A 22,738-nucleotide genomic window follows, 5' to 3' on the forward strand; every position below is an offset into this window, starting at 1 on the left:
TATCATTGAACATTTACCTAACCTATTATCAATTTGTATCAATTTGTACCATAAATTATGGATATCAAGTGTACATTTTGTCTACAACAACATGATGGCTGGCCACTTCATGTAAATGGGAGGTTTGTCATGCAAATCCTCCTATTTTGCACTCCTATTTATTTGGCCACTTCAATTTAGCGTATAGCATTTTCAAACTTTTTCACATAGGTCTTATTTCATAATTTCACCCCTTTTTCTTATGGAACAAAAATTAACTAAAATTGTCGGTTCTATCTTAAGTTTGGGCTTTCAGAGGCCCACTAACATAATTAAACCTATGCCAACATTCACGAATTCCCAAAAATTGGGGCGTTACAACTCTACCCCTTAAAGAAATTTCGCCTCGAAATTTACTCGATCCAAATAGTTGAGGGTATTGTTGACGATAGTCTCTTCGATTCCCAAGTAGCTTCTTCCTTCCATGATTATGCCACAATACTTTTACCAACTAAATCGACTTCCTTCTTAGAACTTTAACCTCTCGATCTAAAATTTGTATGGGTTCTTCCTCAAAGGTCAAATCAGTCCTTACTTCAATCTCCTCCACCGGCACAACATGTGAGGGATCCGATCGATATCGCCTTAACATAGGCACATGAAAACGCCATGGATTCTGCTCTAACTCGTGGTAATTCTAATCGATATGCTATCGCCCTACCCGCTTAAGAACTCGATAAGGCCCTATAAACCGCGGACTCAATTTGCCTTTCATCAATCTCAAGATCTTCTTCCAAGGTGAAACCTTTAAGAAAACCATATCCCCAACCGTGAACTCTATCTCTTTGCGCTTTAGGTCCGTATATGACTTCTGTCTATCAGATGCCTCCTTTAATCGATTTCTTATCAACTTAACCTTACTTTCAGTAACTGCCACCATCTCCGGTCCAAGCACTTGTCGTTCACCTAACTCTGTCCAACACGTAGGCGTACGACATCTCCGCCCATAAAGTGCCTCATATGGAGCCATCTGAATACTTGCTTGGTAGCTATTATTGTATGCAAACTCCGCCAATGGCAAGTAGTCCTCCCAACTCTCACGAAAATTGATAATACAACCCCTTAACATATCCTCCAAAATCAATAACCTCTCCGATCGCTCTATCTGCTGGGTAAAAGGCGATCTTGAATCCAAACGTGTACCCAATGCCTCCTGCAACTTCTTCCAGAACCGAGATGTAAACCTAGGGTCTCGGTCGGAAATAATCGACACTGGCACTCCATGTAGTCGTACTATCTCTGCCACATACAACCTAGCCAACTTTTGCAGGGAGTAATCAGTACGAACTGGTATGAAATGGGAAGATTTTGTTAACCTATCCACCACTACCCACACAGAATCTTTGTTGGTGGGTGTCAAAGGTAGCCCACTCACAAAGTCCATAGTGACTCTCTCCCACTTCCATAATGGAATTTTCACCGGTTGCAAGAATCCGTAGGAAATTGATGTTCACTTTCACTTGTCGGCATGTCATACATTTCCCCACGAACTTCGTTACATTTCTCGCTTAAGCCCGTGCCACCAAGATAGCTTCTCGCAAGTCGTGATACAACTTATTCCCTCCAGATGCATGGCACAAAGTCCTCTATGAGCTTCCTTCAATATTGATTGTCTCAAGTCAAAATCCTTTGAATACAAATTCTTCCTCGAAGCATAAAACTCCTTCAAGATTCAAATTCAAAATCCTCATTCTCACCCTTCTCAACTTGTCAAACCAAGGACCAACGAGTTATCCTTCAACTGCTTTTCTTTAATCTGCCAATCCAAATAGGCCTCACTTGTAATTCGCTAATGACTTCCATCATCAAACAGACTCAAACGCAAAACAAGGCTCTCAAATCGAAACAACCCTTCGACTCAATGCATCACCACCACGTTAGCCTTACCCGGGTGGTACTCAATCGAACAGTCGTAATCCTTAAGCAACTCTACCCATCTTTGTTGCCTAAGGTTTAACTCCTTCTGAGTTAACAGATACTTTAGGCTCTTATGGTCCGTGTATATGATACACTTTTCTCCATATAAGTAATGTCTCCGATTTTCAACGCGAAGATCATCTGCTGCTAGCTCTAAGTCGTGCGTAGGGTAGTTCGCTTCATGAGACTTAAGTCGTCATGAAGCATAAGCGACCACCTTACCCTCTTGCATTAGTACACATCCTAACCCCACATGTGACGATCGTCAGACACAAAGAAGTCCTTCCAGACTCGGTTGAATCAACACCGGTGCTTCACCAATACCTTTTTCAAATGGTCAAAAGCTTTTTGTCGACTCTCCCGCATAAATGCTACCCCTTTCCTTAATAGTTTCGTCAATGGTGCAGCAATCAGAGAAAATCCTTCTACGAACCTTCGGTAATAGCCTGCCAAACCTAGAAAACTCCGAATTTTCGATACTGATTTTGGTGGCTTCCATCCCAGAACTGCCTCAACTTTTCGAGGATCCACTCTAATTCCTTCAGCAGAAACCACATGACCTAGAAAGGCCACTTCTCGCAACCAAAATTCACACTTACTAAACTTTGCATACAATTCCTTCTCTCTCAGCACTTGCAGCACAATACGTAGATGCTCCTCATGTTTCTCCTCGGTTTCCGAGTATACTAGAATATCATCGATGAAAACTACCACAAATCGGTCCAAGTAAGGTTGGAACACTCGATTCATCAGACCCATGAAAGCGGCAGGTGCGTTCGTCAACCTAAACGGCATAACCAAGAACTCGTAATGATCATATCGAGTCCTGAATGCTGTCTTATGAATATCCACTTCTTTTACCCTTAATTGATGGTATCCAGATCGAAGGTCAATCTTGGAAAATACCGAAGCTCCTCTAAGTTGGTCAAATAAATCATCAATCCTCGGCAGAGGGTATTTGTTCTTTATCGTCAATTTGTTCAACTGGCGGTAATCGATGCACATGCGCATTGTCCCGTTCTTTTTCTTCACAAATAGCACCGGTGCTCCCCAAGGAGACACCCTTGGCCTAATGAAGCCCCTATCCAACAACTCTTGAATTTGAGCCTTTAACTCCACTAACTCCTTCTGCCCATCCTATACGGTGCGATGGAAGCAAAGCGCCGCTCGTGCAACAAATTTATTCCAAACTCAACTTCTGGTTCGGAGGCAATCCCGAAGCTCCTCCGAAAAAACATCTTGGAACTCCTTTACGGTCCTAACCTTATCCATTGACAATCCCTCCCCTTCCGACTGACTTACAAATGCCAAATAGGTCTCATAACCTTTTCGAATCCACTTTTCGACTCTTAATGCTGACACCACATTGGACAAATAATCCCTTCGCTCGCCTATCATCATAACCTCCTCACTTTCCATGGTCCTTAACACCATTCGTTTTGCAGCACAATCCAAAGTCGCCCTATGCTTAACAAGCCAGTCCATTTCCAGAATGAGGTTAAACTCTTCAAACGGTAACTCCATCAGATCTCCAGGGAAAACCTTGCCTTGAGTTTCTAAGGGTACATCCTATATAGTTTGTCTACCCTAACCGAATGACCTAAAGGACTTAACACGATACCCCACTCACCATCTTCTCGAGTGCACACCCAACAACCCAGATATGGCACATGCAACATAGGAATGAGTAGATCCAATATCCACCAAAGCAAGATATGGCGTGCGAAACCAAGAACGCATCGCTTATGACGTCGGATCGCCGCCTCCTCTCGACGACGAGTTGCGATACACCAAAGTCGGTCCGTCGAGCTTCAAGATTTTCGACACCCCTACCGGTGCTCCCGACCTCGACCGCTTTCCATTTCCACCCCTACCTTGTCCACGCCCTCTCGGTGGTTGGGGTCTACCCTTACGGGTTGAACAATCCTCTGCTCAAAGAACTTGAACTCGATCGACTTTACGAGGCGCCTCGTACTCTATGCTCCATAGATCAACATCTAAACAAGCACCGAGCGTTTCCTACACTCGCCCAAATGTACCTTACCACGCTCTCTACAGATTGATGGTTTGACCACATTCATCGGACCGCCTAACCGGTTCCTCCACTCTTGCTCTCTTAATAATCTGTTTGCACCATCCGGGGTCCCGAATCCTCCTAAACGGTTTCGATCCTTCTTCCGATTCTGCTTTTCAGTACGCTTTACCTCTTCAGCTATCTTAGCCTTCTCCACCAAAATCACAAAGTCCCGCTCCCTCTGCGGAGTAATCAACACCTTAAGATCATCTCTAAGACCATCCTCGAAACGCACACTTCGCTCATATTTCAGAGCGACTATGCCCACGGCATACCGGCCGACCTCGAAACTCGGCCTCAGACTCAAAGAATCGCTTTTACCTCCTTGCATCGATTCAAGAATTCCTTTCATGCGGCGTCCACATAACTCGCCCCAACATACTTCCCTTTAAAGGTTATCTTAAATAGCCCAAGTTACCCTATCGGTTGGGGTTCCTTCTCTCACAAATGAGCCACCACGGTAAGCCTCGTCCCGTAACAACGATACGGCTCCTTCACTTCGCTCACAGAGCAATCCAAGTCATCCATAATTCGCTCGTGGCCTCCAACCAATATTCGCCACATTCGAGGCGATGCCGACACACCCCTAAAGATCTCCGCTCCGTTGGCGAGTCGTCGTAAATCGATCCTCGAATTACATTCAATTTGTCCCAAAGAACCCTTTCCGAACACGAAGCATTGCTCATGACAGAGCGCCATCCCCAAAGACCACGATCATGAGACTCCACTTCGTTGTCAATGGTACGGTGCATCATCTCACGCATATGTCCCAAAGACGAAGATACCGCCGAGCCCTTCCTCGACCACGCCCACGGCCTCTTCTACGAGTAGCTCTTGTACTCATATCGTATTATCTGCTTACTTAATTTTATGCATTAACTTAGTATTCCAAAGATTATTACGGATGTTTTATGAATCAAACAAGAATTCAAAGTTTGTTTTCGCAGAATCAAGTCTAGCTACGCTTCAATCTCTTATCGATTTTCCTATGGTTTCAGATCATCCTATCTAGAGTGTCCTAGTAGGGTTTCAAGATGACAGATAATTCAGAAAATATTCGAAAAATTCGAATACTTACGACTTGAGTGGAGATTTGGGTGCCACCTTCAAAAGATCTAAATTTTGAAAACTGAGTTTTTCGCAATCTTTATAAAATTTTCGTTTTTGAAAATCTTTGTTTTTGTAAACCCATTCCACAGCCAAGTTGTTGCAACCTAGGCTCTGATACCACTAAATGTAGCATCCCAAACCCGGCCCAGAAGTTATGGCCGGATCCGGCATGCCACATCAAAAACGTAAAAAAAAATTCCATTCTAAGTCCGTAAAATCGTACTTGATGTTCAAAAGATTAATTCATTAAAGGTTAAAGTGAATGGAAGTCATGCACCGTAGGAAACCGAAAAGAGGTGGTGAGTCCATCGGATCGCTTAAGTACCAAGCTCCTTCGGATCCAATCCTAGACATGCATACCGCCATTGCCACACTTTAACGTCATGGATATTTCTAGGAAACCGATTTGATTAAGTCATTTTTAGAAAAAGTTATTAATTTTGGAAAATACTTTCATTGCGGAAGCTTTGCTTGTTGTCGTGTTATTTTGAAATCAACTGTTGTTTTTGAAAACGCGCCCTAAAGCTATCCAATTTCAACAGTTAAAATAAGTATTACTTATCTTAGTAATACATATAAAAAAAACCATCAAAAATAAATAAGCGGCCTTATTACATTTAAAAACCCAAAACTTCAAACGTAAATAAAAGGATGTCCAGTTCACCAGAAGAAAATCAAACTTTCAGAATAGGTGGCCACTCCGAATTCCCTCACAGCTCCAAGCCCACTATGGTTGGGGATTACCTGCGTGGATGAAAATAAAAGGGGTGAGTTTGGGGAAACTCAGTGTGTAAATTAACCCAACCATAGCCTATATCAGCTTAAACCACAGAAATAGAATAAGTTGGCCTTAGCCCAGAACAGAATTCAAAATAAAGCCCATAGGCCCATAACAAAACAGAACAGATATTACATGTTTATGCAGAAACCCAACCATATCCAACCGTATACACCCCCGTACCAACCTTACATCGTGTGGGGAGACAACTCGACCCACCCAACCGCTACACACCACAGAATTTGCAGCATGGCTGCCAGAATAGATAATGTGACAGAGTCACCAGATACAGATAATCGTCGCAGAGCCACCAGAACAGATATATGTGGCAGAGCCACCAGATCAGATATTTGTGGCATAGCCACCAGAACGCTTCCTCCATAATATAACCCATGTCCCCATGCAATGATATATAATCATGGCATACATCATACGTAATCGATCGTCATGCTTTTCAACAAAATTAACCCTAGGGGTATAACGGTAATTTTGCACCTAGGGTATAACAAAGAATTTTTCATACATAGGGGTATCATAGTAATTTAGCTACTTTTAGGGTTTTCATGCATATCCTAACTATTTACGTACTATCGTAACACTTATCGCAAGATACTTATCAATTGGGCCCGTTGGCCCATGAACCCTATCTTTGGCCCATTAAGCCCAAATTATCAAAATGTACTAAATCGCTGTCTGCAGCTTTATTACTTTAGATTACCAAATATACAAACCCAACTATCTTACGAGCATTCGCACACTGAAATTCCCAAAATATCGACTTTTCGACATTTCACTTTTCGCTTTTGCCAATCTAGTCTATGAGAGGTGTCGCTTACACACATTGCTTATGACAATATGTCGACGAGATCCACACACGAACCGCCTACAATTGGATTACTAACACGTTAATCTAACTATTCAAATACAAACTACGTATTAACCCCTTACAATATTCGGTCAACCACACCTACAGATCATAGTAAGCTTATAAGAAATCAATAAGCAACTCATTAACAAATTTTTGTCAATGTTTACCACATAATCATAATTTCACTGCAAGCTGTCTTTCTGAGCAACAGTCACTAAATCATTTATAAATGGAGCTACGAAAATCCAAATCAAGTGCCGTTAATTTTTCCTGAAAATAGACTCATATATCTTCTATCCATAAAATTTTCAGAATTTTTGGTTTGTCCAATCAATACCAGATTTTTCTTAAAGTTTCCCATGTTTCACTGTTTGACTAATCTGACAACTCTTCATTACGAATCAAATTTCTCATTGTAAAAAATTCAAAATATGTTCTCGTTTATTTCATTAGAAACTAGACTCAATAAGCTTTAATTACATAATTTATTCAGCTTCTAATTCATCTCCCACAACTTATGGTGATTTTCCAAAGTCACGTTACTGCTGCTGTCCTAAGCAGATTTATTACCAAATCACTCTTTCACACATACCTTGCATGCATGTTATTTAAACATGTATATCACCAATCAATCATCACATATCTATGATTTTACTTAAGTATAATCTCCATTTCATCATTTTAAAGCACAACATGTTAGCTGATTTTTCCTTTAACATCTAAGGCACATGCATGCTCATTTGTTTGGCTCAACTTCACCTATCTTCCATTTTTCATCAAAAGAACATGAAACAACAACCATTTCCTTCATTTTAATTCATGACTAAATGCTCACAACACAACTAAAAATCAAAATATACTTCAAGAGTTAAGGTAAAATCAAGAAGAACTCATGAACCTCAAAATAGAAGCAAGGTACCAAGAACTTACCTTCAATTTTCCTCCTCCTAATGACCAAATACTCAAGAGTTTTCTCCTCTCCTTTCTCTTCTCTAACTTTCAGCTATGATGAACAAAGATGGACAAAACTTTGTTCTTTTCACCCCTTTTTCTTTTAATAAAACTTCATATTTCATCCATTTAATTCTTTAATACAAAAGACATGAAATTCTTATCATGAAACATTTACCTAACCCATTATCATGGAACATTTACCTAACCTATTATCATTGAACATTTACCTAACCTATTATCAATTTGTATCAATTTGTACCATAAATTATGGATATCAAGTGTACATTTTGTCTACAACAACATGATGGCTGGCCACTTCATGTAAAATGGGAGGTTTGTCATGCAAATCCTCCTATTTTGCACTCCTATTTATTTGGCCACTTCAATTTAGCCTATAGCATTTTCAAACTTTTTCACATAGGTCCTATTTCATAATTTCACCCCCTTTTTCTTATGGAACAAAAATTAACTAAAATTGTCGGGTTCTATCTTAAGTTTGGGCTTTCTAGAGGCCCACTAACATAATTAAACCTATGCCAACATTCACAGAATTCCCGAAAATTGGGGCGTTACAGGCCGGTTTTCTATCGTTGGATGTATCTAATTGAAAGGTGCTAATTTATTTCAAAGGCATTCACCTTTATACCTATAGTTACCAGTTTTGATAATGTTGTATATGGTGTTTAGGTTCCTAAGCAAATTGAAGTCTTATTGCCGTAATGCGTTATCCGAAAGGATCAATTGTCAAGGCTACTTGGCGAGGAGTGTATGACATTCTCGTTCTAGATATTTAGATGTTGAAACAAGATTGAATAGACCAAGTAGAAATGCCGGACTCAATGATCCTAACTTGGACAAAACTTATTTATTTCAAAGTTATGGAGAACTAATCGGCAAAGTTGAAATTGTAGAATTAGATGACCGATCTTGGATACAAGCACATAGATATGTTCTTTTCCACCACGATGCACTTGAACAATTACGCAAGTAAGTTTTAGAATATGATAAATATTCTTATTTTTTTGATTTGTTTATTTTTTAACGAATTAAACATGTGTTTAACATAGTGAGTACAAACAAATCTTAAGATCTCGTCCACGCTCACGAAGATTACAACATCGCGAGATTAATAAGTTATTCGCAGAATCTTTTCATGAATGGTTAAGCCAAACGGTATGCAACTCAATATTTTATTGACAAATAATAATGTTTTCTCATAACATTTATAATTACTCAATTTGCTTTCGATTCAATAGATTTGGAGTGGGAATGTCGTTAATGACGAAGTTAAATGGCTTTCCCAAGGTCCTAATCGAGTAGTAAAAAGATATAGTGGCTTCATCATGAATGGATTCAGATTTCATACCAAATATCGCGAGAGATTGAGGAGAACTCAAAATTGTGGAGTAGTTGTTAATTCTTTAATTACAAGTTACGCTAGTGCTAGGGACAGTAATCCTGTCGAAGGAAATGTGGAGTATTATGGACTTCTAACCGACATTATTGAGTTGGATTATTATGGAAAATGGAAAGTTGTCTTATTTCGATGTGATTGGGTGATGCTAATATCGCTCATGAATTAAAAATGATCAGTTTGGTTTTACAATGGTGAATTTCTCTCGATTAATTCACACCGGAGAACATTTGATAGACGAGCCAGTATGTATTTTCTTCTCAAGTTAAACAAGTTTTTTACTCGAAAGATCCAATTGATGAGGGTTGGTACGTTGTACTCCGAAACACCCCTAGAGACTTGTTTGACATGGGGAATGGAAGTAGAGATGACATCGTTGAAAGATCAGAAACTTTGCCTTTTCCAGAACAAGACTTAGATGAAAATATCCCTAGTACTAGTACACAATTTCAATGGGTTCGTCAAGATGTAGACGAAGATATTTACGATATATGATGTAGTAAGATTTTATGATTTTTTATTTATATGTAATGTTATAATTTTAACATTGGTCATGTTATATAATTTAACTATTTTATATTTACTATTGTTGTTATTTCTTACTAAAATTTTATCTATTTTATGTGTTGCAGGAAAAATGCCTAGAAGAAGATTAAGAGATCTTAGTATTGTATGAATACTACAAATTAGGAAGAAGTAAGTCTTGAACAATGACAGCTTGTTGGATCTTCAAGCGTCTTAGGAGACACTTGACGAGTCTGTGGAAATTCAAAGTAATGTTAAGTTTATTTTACAAATTGTATTAAATTTTATTACTGATTTATTTTAAATTTCAATATAGTAATAATTTATTATTTTTAGCTGAAAATGGTGGGACGCTAGAGAGAATGAGGACGTCGCTCCTAACAGATTTATATAACTTAAATTACATCGAGCGTGTCAAAGTAACTAGAAACAAATCATTGTCACTGTTGGACAAGAAGCTCGACTTTTAGCAGGCTATTTGGGCATTATAGCACGAAATGCTAATATGTTGCCCATCAACTACGAATCATGGCATAACATGCCTGATAGCAATAAAAATCAAGCTCTCTATAATATTAAGGTAACAAAACGTTAATGTAATTATAATACTTTGGTTTAAGTTTCATTTATATTTATTTCTTAAACTTGTGTTTTTTAGGATAGGTTTACTTTAGAGGTCTCTGATGTCTATATCAAGAAGGCATTGGGTAAAAATGGAGAGACAATAAAAGCATTTTGAAAAAGAATATTTTAAAAGCCCATAAGCCTCAAGAAAATTGCAAAATGTCCCACCGGGAATGCTGAGGTACCAATGGGAAGATGCGGTTCGATTTTGGAATTCGAAGAAAGGAGAGGTATTATGTACTTGCAAACTCTTATAAATTTTTCGGTTTATAGTATTAATAATAATTTCATTATTTAGGACCGTGAGCGAGTTGGAACAAGCAGTAGGCAAAAACAAAAATTTACGCACACGGCAGGGTCGAAAAGTTTTGCTTGTGTAGCTCAAGCCGAGGTACTATGGATTTATTAAATCTATCAAGTATTAATAACTTTTTACTATTAAATAATATTTTTGCTACTATATTGTAGGAAGTCTCGTTTGGTCAAAAAGTTGGACGCCTTCAACTTTTTGACATTACGCACAGGAAAAAAAGATGGAACTCCGATGTCATCTAAGGTCATAAAATTATAGTATATTTACTTAATAAAATTGATTCATTATAAATATTTATAATATTTAATTATAATGTTTTAATTAAATCGCTTTTATTAGTTTAATTTAAATAATGTTATGTTGTATTTTTTTTTATTGTATATTTCGTTTCTAACTCTTTAACTGATTTATTAGGAGAAACTCAAAGATAAGAAGGCAGAGTATGAAGCGACTGCTTCGACTGATAGTTCTGTTAATTTTGATGATATTGATAACAGAATTATTAATGAAGTTTTGGGTCCTGAAAGGTATGGTCGGGTTAGATTTCAAGGATCCGTATTAACCCGACCCAATATTTTAGATCCACCTCGCACCAATACATGCCTTCCGGAGTCAAAGTCAAGTCAAGTTCGAGGTTAAAAGATCGATAGTTCGGATACAAGCTACCACAGATGAACAAATTTCTCAACTTAAAGCGGAGGCAAGAATAGGGAGGCGGAGCGTAACAGAAATACAATGAACTTCAAAGAAGAAATTTTCATTTATGATGACTATGTTCCAAAGAATTTCAAAATCCGCCATCATAGACATTTGTTTTCTTGTAACTTTAACATTATTTTAAGAATATTTTGAATATTCATTTACAATTTATATAATATAATTTTCGTATAATTTTGTATTATTTAAATTTATGTGTTTTGTTGGATTTCATGGTATATTTGTTGTTTTTCATTGAATTTCTTGCAGGAAGGTTGGATATAGGTGCAAAAATATATATTGCAAAACTGGGCAAATTAGCAGCGTTTTTCAAAAAGCGCCGCTAAAAGCATAGGTCCCTAGCGGCGTTTTTTATAAAAAGCGCCACTAAAAGTATAGGTCTTTAGCGGCGTTTTTCAAAAAGCGCCGCTAAAGGTCCTGGTCTTTAGTGGCGTTTCTTAAAAAAGCGCCGCTAAAAGTACAGGTCTTTTGCGGCGTTTTTTATAGAAGCACCGCTAAAGGTCTTGGTCTTTAGCGGCGTTTCTTAAAAAAGCGCCGCTAAAAGTGCAGGTCTTTAGCGGCGTTTTTTAGAAAAAAACGCCGCTAAGTTTTGTGGCGCTGCATATAGCGACGTTTCCCAAGCGCCGCTAAAGGCAAAAAAAATGCCGCTAAAAGTCTGTTTTCCTCTAGTGTGAGTCGGATATAGTTGGCATGCCATAGGATTGGAAGTGTTTAAGGATACTTCAACCTCGAGTCGATGAGGCACTATATGTGTCGTAATATTGCTTCGGATAATTCCGATGAGACACTATGTGTTGTATGATTGCTTCGGATTAAATCCGATGAGGTACTAGGTACCAATTCACTTTAGCATGGCCGATGAGGCACTGAGTGTCGTACTGATGTGTTTTGGTTGGATCCACATATCCGTTCAAGTCTGAGTCATGTTAATAGGGGTGTCCAACTGTATTGAACAATTGATTATTATTGAATGGTATTGAATGATATTGAATATGGATTGGAATGAACAATAAAATGAAATATGCAATTGAAATGTATGAAATTGCATGAATCATGGATTCATGAAAAGGATATTGATATTGAAATTGAATTGAGTATCTTATTAAGAAAAGTTATTGAATAGCAATTATGAGATTGATATAGAAGAGATGATAATTGAAAGTGTTATGAATGATATGTATAAGAAACCGATTAATTGTTTGAATGATTATGTTTGTGTGAATATATATATAAACAATATAAATTTTTGCTCAATACGTATTTGGATTATAAAAATACCACTGAATTTATACTCAGCGTATGGTTTGTTTCCGCATGCAGTTAGGTAAAGTCAAATCATTGAATCAAGATCCAAAGTCGATCCCGAACTCAAAGTGGTGATGTACATTTCTTTTGGTAAATGGCATGTACCTAGGATGTTATACTTGTCATTTTAGATAATGTTTGTAAATGAAGTATAAGTTAATATTAGTACTTATATAAATATGTTTTGGGTTATAGTTATTAAATGGTATATTTTGGTTGAAATTATATAATCTTATATTTGGTTCAAATGGTGGTTTTGAATTAATTTGGATATTATGGTTAAAGTATTTATATAAATAAATAGGTTAGGTCATTAGATTGATTAATTTATGAAATGTATGTTATTTAATTGCGTAATGTTTATATTTGAATTGAAATGATCGGTAATATTTCGTAACCTTATTCTCATGACGGATAAGGGTTTAGGGTGTTATAGAAACAAAGAAATCAACTAGGTAAGCAACTAATGCTTAGTAAGTTCATATAACTGAACTTAAACTTACCAAGTGCAATAATTAAACAACTATAAATTATTCAATTTAGCCATAGTCCAAATTTCCTTTTCCTATACACAACACCTCACAAGATTAGTAGGTGAAGCAATGCACATATAAATTTAACCAAATAAGGCATATAACATCTCAATCTTTTTAAATCATCAATCACTTTCATCATATGCTATGTACTTTCATTTCCATTACCTTTCACACCTCAAATTTCATATATCATACATAATATAGCATAGTAAATCATGACATATACCTAATAAGCATTTAGGTTTTATATATCATCCATCACACATATATATATCCATTTCACATTCTACATATTTGAGTCCACATAGTTGGTAGATTATAAGTAAACATAAAATATATTAAGAAATAAATTTCATGCTTATTTCATCCGTCACATGATAAATCCTAATTCTTTTCATTGCATATGTGCATATCCATCTTTCCATTTCATATGAATATTAGTATATTAAGTTTTTATACATATCTTTTCATTAGTCTTTACTTACCCATTGAACCATCTAGAATTTCATCAGATACTCAGGAGTGTTCGCATATAGTATGTCTTTTCATGTAATCATAATCTTTCCTTTTCAATAGTTTTCACATGAGCTGTAAATGGGCTTGCTCACACGAACTGTGGGTCAGAATGTTAGCTACACGATGTTGCTCACACGAGCTGTGGAGAATCAGCAACAAATGCAAGATATTAGCCATCGGTAGGATATTCAAGACTAGCGCCCAAAACCATAATTGATGTGATAATGAGATGCCCAAGCGGAACCTAAACTAAGGATTTGTGGGTGAAAAAGGGTAGCCAGATACAAGTAAGTCCGCCGAGGTTCACCCGGGGATAATTATCGCTCGAATGGTCAGATTAATAGAATGTATCAAGAATTTACAAATAGGAAAAATGTTTGATCAGGACTAGATAGCGTTGGTTAGACCACATGAGGCATCTAGAAGAAAAACTCTGCCATGGACTACCTTGGGTGGACAACCCGTTAGAAAGTAACGGATCAGGGTAAGGATCCAAATTTAAAGAGAACAAAAATGAAGGACAACCGGTGAAAGGCCATGAACTCTGTATCCAAGTGAAGAGATAATAGTAAAAGTTAAGTTTGTTGAGGCATGAAATAAACTGAAATAAGATGGGAATTTTCCAATACGTAGAAATCCATTATTGTAAAGGACATGCATACGTCTAAGATAGAAAATAAGTCAGCTAGTAGTGAGCTATGGAAAAAGGGACATGCATCGACCATGCTGGTGGAAATCCACGAAAGGTCAAGAATAAACAGGAAGTATGAAATCTCTGCCTAAAACTTCATTTCTTAAAGATTCAAAATTATTGCTATAACGTTGTTTTACAAAATATCACTAAGTTCATTTGAACTTATATGCTTACTGCCTGTTTACAGGACAACTGTTTGACTAGGACATCTAGTGGAGGGACCAAGCCTAACACCGCCAAATTTGTGGGATAGGCGTGAGAGTCATACATGTGTATAAAGAGGTTTCCTTTAGAGGTCACGCCTCGAGGATTACGTCGAATGAAATAATTTAAAGTTTAAATTTAGAATTGTAAATACTGCTAAGATTGTAAGATAGTAACTTTTAAAACTTATATTTCTTAATATACTTTGATGTATAAAGTGGGTGTTTAAGAATGTCACAAGAATAGAACTTAAAATCTATTTAAGTTAATTGGGACTTTGTATCATCAAGTACCTAAACTCAATGATCGAGTCAGGTATACACTGTTACATCTTCTCTTTCCTCACATGAAGAACATGATGAAAATGATGAAAAACCAATAAATTTTGTTAGATGTTTTAGGTTAAAAACATTTAATTATTTTATGGAATTAATGATTTTTATTTTTATAATTTTATTTTTATACTTTTCTAAATTTTTTATATTTTATAATTTTTAAAATTGATATATAAATATGTGATTAAAATATATTTTAATTAAAATGCCATATGGCATGTTTTCATTAATACCTTTTTTTTTAAAACCACGTTAAAAATTGGACCAAAATATATATATCAAAATGATACTTAATGTACCAAATGAGACAAAAAAATTTAGGTACCAAAGTGGGAAAACAAGTATGCTTCGAGAACCAAATCGTGAATTAAACCTAAATTAAAGAGTAAAAAAAGTAACTATTAATCAATAAGTGATAGCAATAATATTTTCCAACATGTGATATCTAATTTACAAAACCAAATCTCTATTCTCCAATTTGTGATTATCAAGTTTAAACTAGAGGTGTTTATGAGGTGGGCTGAGCTTAAGCATGATATTAATACACTTTATATTTGTCCAAGCCTGATCCAACCCAAAAATATAGGCCTAAAATTTTGCTGAAATCGCACATATTTGCAAAAGATTAACTCAATCCCATTTTAAGCCCACCCATATTATTTTTAAAATTTTAAAGATATTTATATTATTTTAATTTAATATTTAATAATTTATTTTTTATTTATAGAAAATTTATATTTAGTAATCTTACCATTATTTTAATGTTTACATTAGAGTAATATTATATATTTAGTAGAAGTTTATTTTTAATGTGTTATAAATTACATAATATATAAAGATAACATAATATAAGGTATTATAAACTTAAAAATGGATCGTTGGCCTTGAATGTTCAAGCCCAAGCTCGACCCATATTTTAAATGGGCCTAATTTTTTTTATCAAACCCATTTTTCGGGCATAATATTTTTATCTAAACCCTTCCAAATTTTGGATAAGGCTTGGATGGGCAGCCCAACCCTTGAACAAGTCTAGTTTAAATTATGTTATGGTGTAATTGTTCATTAAATGGTGCAAACAACCTCTTCTTTATATTAATATGTGACTATGTATGATTTATAAATGATCAAATAGTGTTTTGATTAGCTTTAAAAAGTTATACTATAAGTGGCATTATATGCTCAAAAAATGCAACATTTAGATTACTTGAAGCTAATAATAGTAATTATAATATCACTATTGTTATACCTATACCTTGTGAGCTCATTAGAAGCTCGCCTAGCAATCTCCTTCATCGTGGAATTGATTATGATCTAAGATTACCTATGAGGAACTAGATCTTATTGGCGAGGACCTAGGGACCTTCAACCTTACAAACCAGGTAAACACACACTTAAAGTCTCATGGTCTTGATAAGGATGACACGTTTGTGATCTGTACACCACATTTACTTATTGTCCTGACAGAATAATCCATGCTTAGGGAGAAAGGATGTAAATAGGTCAGTTGAGCTTTAGAAAAAACGAGACCAACGAGGATAGGGCACAAGGTGCCTTGGGAAAGACCAACGGTGCCTCTCAATAAGACCCACAAGTCCAGGACCTCCTCCAACTACCTTTCTTTTACCTAAGAACTCATAACACCTTTTAAGGCTCTCTGCCTACTAGGTGAATTGTCACCAACCATCGTAACCTTTATTTGATATCAAACAATCGGTGCGATGAGCATAGACTCACTCCCGACCTCTAGAATCAAGAACGGTGGCATATCCTAAAAACAACAACAATTATCTCAACGAACCAAAATTTACCAACCCTTAAAACTTCTCAAACTTTTCAAACAATCAAAACTTACAAACTACAAAGGTTACCAAAACCAAATTGGACAGAACTTTACCCCGCAATATCAAAATCCTCACAATCCTTTCACACCACAACAGTATGATCCCTAATACATCCATTCATTAGGATATTACAGTTCATACCTCAGATACCCCTTCCTAATAGGGGATACCAAGCCCCAAACCTAAATGCCAACCCGCATAGGTCTTTCAGCTTTAAAATAGCTCTATAATTTACAAAAGTAAATTCAATTGCAATAGGAATTTCAGTAACAACATGATCAAGACCGCTAGTGTAGATGTGATGCCTTATACTTGATCCGGTCGTTGATCTGAATGCATGATGTCACATTATATTGTCGAAGCAACTCGGGCTATTTCCAATTAATTCAACAATAATATTGACATTCAATTATAGCAAATTCCATACATACTTAATTTTATGAACAAACATAATTAAATCATAACAAATATCTCACATAAAATGTTTCAGAATTAAACGACGTCAATTACGGAGTTAAAATTCAAATTCAAACTCAAGTTACCAAATTTAATAATAGGTCTTGAGACAGATCTCGAGACATAATTCCTCTGTTTTCGACCTTTAGCTTCGATGTTTAAATGTCTTGAGATTAAAGGGTTCTTATCTCGATACCTAAAACGAGGCAAAATATATTTTTGGTTTGAGGTTGGCTTGTCTCGAGACAATAAAATTTTTTGTCTCGAGACTGTACAGACCATGTCTCAAGGGATGTTCAAACATTCTCAAGATCACTTTCCAAAAATATACCATTTGGTCATTTTTTATCATACTATCTCGAGACATGACCAATATGTCTCAGAGACCATCCTGCCAAAATGTCAAAAATGCAAACTTTCCAACAATTAAATGATACCAAAACACTTCGTCACTTATTCCAAAGGTATACCAAGCTAAAACACATCCAATTGATATGTAAAAACATAATCAACATCTTTAGTTCATGACATTTCATATATCTCATTCCAATATCAGTAAATAGATAGCTTGAACTAACTAAATACATACTTTAACTACTTAAACCAAGTAACAATTCAACACTTACCGATGCAATAACCATTTTAGCATATATCAATCTAATGCACACCTATTTAACATGTATAGTTGCATTCAATACCTAAAGACCATCACATTTATTCCAACACAACTAGTCTAACTAAACTAACTCCCAACTTGTGCACAACTAGTATAATATTTTAAATATAATTAACATAAAAGTAAATATATAAAATTTCCACTTTGGGTTGTTTCATTGCATTTCATTTTTTTTAATTTCATCAATTTATCAAAATAAAATTAAAAAGATTAAGCAATTAAAGTAAAAATCCAAAGTCAATAGTACAAAATTACGAAATTAGAGAAGCCCTAATTGTGTTAATGGTGGCAAGTTATTTTTAATAGGTATATATAATCATAATACTACTTGAGAAATCATGTAAATAAGCCATTTTGTTTCCTAATAATTTGCTTTTGCAATTTACCAATTATTTAGAAAATGAAAGCAAAAAGAATAAATAATGAGACAAAAAAGTCCGTACTCCCTAGTTGATTGTTAAGGTAAGATGGGGACTGCAAAAATGATGAGAAGAAACCGTAAAATACAACCAAGCTAATGCTTTGTAGATACTAAATAAATTGCGAGCCATTCATAATGAGAGCTGCTGGTCACGTAAAGCCATACAGCCGTTTGGCAGAATCAAGAGTGTTGCACAGAAGCATGGCAATTGTCATAGGTCCAACTCCTCCGGGTACTGGAGTAACTGCAGATGCTATCCTCAATGCTTCTTCATAGCATACATCTCCTACAAGACGGTATCCATACTCCGCTGGGATCCTGCAGTCCTCATCCACCAATCATTTTAAGACTACATCTTTATGTGATATCATAACCATTGGAATGGACAATGAATGTCGTAGAACCTACTTTATGAGTTTACGCTATAGTTTCCTAATCAAACTACTTTCCCCAAAGTTTTTCCATTCAGTTTCTGCAATGAAAGTGGATTAACGTAAAGCAAATCAGTGAAACAGTAGCAATTTTACCTCAACTGGACAAGTCCCAACATCAATAACAACTGCACCCGGCTTCAGCCAACTACTACGAATCATATTAGGTACCCCAGCTGCTGTGACTACTATGTCAGCTTCGCATGTGATATGTTCGGGATTCTTCGTGCAAGCATGTACTGTTGTGACGGTTGCATGGTGCCTCTGCCCAACAATTTCAGTAAAATAAGCTTACTTAGTAAAATAACAAGTGGATACAGTTAAACAGAACCAGTTCTTAAACCTATGAGAATTATAGGAAAGTAACTTAGAAAGAATTAAAATACAAATATTCTCAATAAAATTTTGGAATATAAAGATTTACACGTATCATCAACATGGACACTGGTGAAATGTGTGAATATAGAAAATAAAGATTTATTTTATCTTCTCATTGGTCAAAACTATTTTTATTTACTGCTCAAGAAGTGGATACTACGTATCTAGTTAATACATAGATCGATCCCTGACCATTCTAAGAAAACAACAAAGTAATATCAAAGAAAGAAAAGCAAGGCAAACAAATAAATTTAGGAGTAAAAAAGAGAAAGGAAATCCCAATTTCAGCATACAAGGTGTTGCCTTGAGGGAGAAAGGATGGAGATAACAAGAAAAGTGAGTTTCTAAGTGATAGAAAGACAGTTTACTCATATGCTGAAACAAAGACCATGAGGAAAGATGCTTACTAAGCCACTCAAATAGGGATTACTGCCCGATACATTCATATCATATCAACTTCCTTTTACCTCTTCATATATTTATGAAACATACGTAATGGAAGCATAAAATACATTATTACCTGCAGTAGTAAGACAGTTTACTCATATGCTGAAACAAAGACCATGAGGAAAGATGCTTACTAAGCCACTCAAATAGGGATTACTGCCCGATACATTCATATCATATCAACTTCCTTTTACCTCTTCATATATTTATGAAACATATGTAATGTAAGCATAAAATAGATTATTACCTGCAGTAGTAATGCTATAGGCAATCCTACAATGTTGCTTCTCCCGATCACTACTGCCTTCTTTCCCACTATTCCCACACCAGATCGAAGCAATAACTCAAGGCAACCTTTAGGTGTGCAGGGAACAAAGAGCGGTTCCCTTCCTCTCATGGAGAGATTCCCCATATTTATTGGATGGAAGCCATCCACGTCTTTTTCTAAACTCACCAGATTCAAAATCTTCTCCTCATCCAAATGCTGTACCAGGAAACTTTTACAAGTCATTTGCAGAACATTGAGGGTTCTCTTGTAAAATTCAAGATAGTATTACAACTGAATAAGACCATGACAAAGTTGAGGATTAGATATTTCTTTATATACTGGCTGTGTTGCATAATGGAAAAAAAGGGGAAAAAAGAACACCCAAATCTAGATTTTATCTTCCAATAGGGGATTAGATAATTCTTTATAAACTGGCTGTATAGCATATTGGAAAAAAGGGGAAAAAGGAACACCCAAATCTAGATTGTATCTTCCAGGAGAAGTGGTGTACACTCAAGCGATACATATACTACAAGAGAAAGGTATCTCCGGGAGCAGTACCAGTAACTGACAGTAGACTAGAAGGCACACATCAAAGGGACAGGGAGAAACTTTGGGCTATATTAGGAGGATACCCCATCAACGAGGTTAGGCTATAGCATTCATGCAGTCAATGATGTTAAAATAGGTGTCTATGGAGTTACTGAAGTGCCCAAGGAAAGGCCAAGGGAAAATCCCTTAATTTGCCCCATACCATGACAATGAAAACATAATCCTAGTATGTGATCAATCAAAAGATGTTGCCTCATCATGCTGGGATTAATCTTATGCGGCAGAATCTGAAAGTATTAGCTACAAAACACACAAAGGACTGAAAGAAAACAAAAACCAACATCTACAACACATAAACTTCCGAAAACTCAATCAAGATGACTAGCTGGAAAAAGGTTCATATTGTCTAGTGACTAGTAGATGTTTCGAAACAAAATTAATTCATCAGGCTATTAGAAACAAAGTTGAATAAAAGATATTGCCTCACCATGCTGGGATTAATCTTATGCCTTTAAAATGCTAGAGAACTTGTTCTTATAGTTTGAAATATCAAGAGCATTCACTACATTTTAATGAAGAAAGGACACCATTTGATTGGAAATGGGATTTGTCAAAGATTCTGGGTACTTGCAAATTGATGATCTCAAGGTAAATTTATATCTACTACATTAGACTATAAAATCATAGAAATTCGTGTGCCTTTGTTTAGGCTTGACAACTAATCCAGTTCTATCATTCTTTACCATTAGCTAGGAAAAGCAGGGCCACAATTGAGATCCCAACTGCAGGATTACCTCTGGCAAAGGAAGCTGCACAAGGATACCATGAACTGATGGATCCTCATTAAACTTTGACAAGGAAGTCATAATATCCTCTTCAGCACAAGTGTCAGGAAATTCTGCCACCACAGATTTGATTCCAGCTTCGTCACAAGCTTTTATCTTGTTACGAACATAAGTCAATGAGTCCCTTCTTTGGCCCACCAAAATTACAGCCAAACCAGGAACTTTGCCGATGGACTCTTTCATCCATTTTACGTTAGAGGCTACTCTTGATGTGATTTCCTCAGCAATAGACTTCCCATTAATTATTTTTGCGTGCTGCACATTTACAATGGTGAATATTACTAATCAAGCATGTGAAATTACTTTGTTGTATTTAAGTTAAATAATTTATACATGTAAAGTTATGTTTGGAATTTTACATTTATATTAGGATTTAGTATCTTAGTTTTGTTTTCCTCATACAAGTTACGTATGTTGCTTGGACTCTTCATTCTTCTTGAAGTACCCATATCTAACACATGGATATGGGATCTGGCCTCCAAAGGATCCTCCAAATATATGGAAAAACAGAGAAAAATCTAACCATACCCGAGCTAGATACATATCCAACTCCAAGTAACATAGCAAGTTATGATGAGAAATTTTCAGCATTAGTGCTATTGTGATTGTATGATGCAATAGAGATAAAGTGGGGCTCCTAAGGAAGTCTCGTCCGATGCTTAGGTTTTCTTTCTTTCTATCCCAAGTGTGAATCTTAGGAATTCTCACCACTTCATATTTTTATCAAGAATTAGAACAATTTATATTGGAAAATATCACAAACCCTAGCTCTCCACCGAGCAGTCTAGCATCACTTATACAAAAGGCAAATTGGGAAGGAGCATTCCTCTATAAATAATGCAGCACAAAGTTGGAATAATCATTTTTGCTAGAACTTTAGCACACGGCCGTCTAAGTTGTAATTAACCTTAAAAGATAAGTGCAAAAATACGTGTAATTAAGCAAAAGAGCAACTAATGTCATGGCATCCATGAAAAGAGGTAAAGTCAGTGGAAACAAACTAGACTAAGTTGTTAGATATGGCTTGGCACCATCCAATTATCAAAATAAAAGAACAAACTAAAGTGCATAATAAGAATTAAAAAGAGAGAGTAAAACAAACACTCACAGATACAGGACTTTGGGAGGGATGGTGATGATAGAGGGTGGAAGTGGAACCCCAAATTTCTGGAAGGTCGACAGAGACAAGTGGTGGAGACAATAATATTTGGTTCGTGGTGGTGGTGGATAAATATCTTTTATATTCTTTCGCCCATCCTACTACCACCTTCCGAGTTGGATTCATCATCCTCATCCTCATTAAAATCTTCCTGTACATACCACCTGCCCAATCCTACAACCATATGGTTCTTGCTTCAATTTCCTCCATTCGGCACCCACTCACCAATGACACAACCGACTCCCTCTCGCACCTGAAATTTGATGCGTTTAAAAATCATCACTCGGTAACAGCCTCCTACACGCGATACTACGACAGCCCAATACGATAACGCCACCTGT

At 36.2% G+C, this 22,738-nt stretch overlaps 1 protein-coding gene and 1 long non-coding RNA gene across 2 annotated transcripts; both read right to left on the minus strand.

Moving 5' to 3' along the window:
• Positions 1–5,640: 5,640 nt before the first annotated feature.
• Positions 5,641–6,243, minus strand: LOC128295370 (uncharacterized). Its single transcript, XR_008285822.1, has 2 exons — positions 6,054–6,243; positions 5,641–5,884 (listed from the first exon to the last, which is right to left on the minus strand). It is a non-coding gene; the product is annotated as an uncharacterized LOC128295370 (long non-coding RNA).
• Positions 6,244–18,248: 12,005 nt separating this feature from the next.
• On the minus strand, positions 18,249–22,738 carry LOC108484296 (bifunctional protein FolD 1, mitochondrial-like). The gene is made up of 4 exons (XM_017788032.2): positions 22,347–22,738; positions 21,188–21,493; positions 19,821–20,057; positions 18,249–19,012 (listed from the first exon to the last, which is right to left on the minus strand). The coding sequence occupies exons 1-4, from the start codon at positions 22,554–22,556 to the stop codon at positions 18,821–18,823; spliced, it is 945 nt and encodes a 314-aa protein (XP_017643521.2). The 5' UTR covers positions 22,557–22,738; the 3' UTR covers positions 18,249–18,820.

This window comes from Gossypium arboreum, chromosome 7 (assembly GCF_025698485.1).
Source record: "Gossypium arboreum isolate Shixiya-1 chromosome 7, ASM2569848v2, whole genome shotgun sequence".
NCBI classification, from domain to species: Eukaryota; Viridiplantae; Streptophyta; class Magnoliopsida; order Malvales; family Malvaceae; genus Gossypium; species Gossypium arboreum.

Excerpts from the sequence above, each read along its gene's own strand:
- LOC108484296 (XM_017788032.2), bottom strand. The coding sequence starts at position 22,556 with ATGTACAGGAAGATTTTAATGAGGATGAGGATGATGAATCCAACTCGG. Across the intron at positions 21,494-22,346 it reads CCTCCCAAAGTCCTGTATCT|CACGCAAAAATAATTAATGG; the intron begins GTGAGTGTTTGT and ends GTAAATGTGCAG. Across the intron at positions 20,058-21,187 it reads TGCAGCTTCCTTTGCCAGAG|CATTTGGATGAGGAGAAGAT; the intron begins GTAATCCTGCAG and ends TTCCTGGTACAG.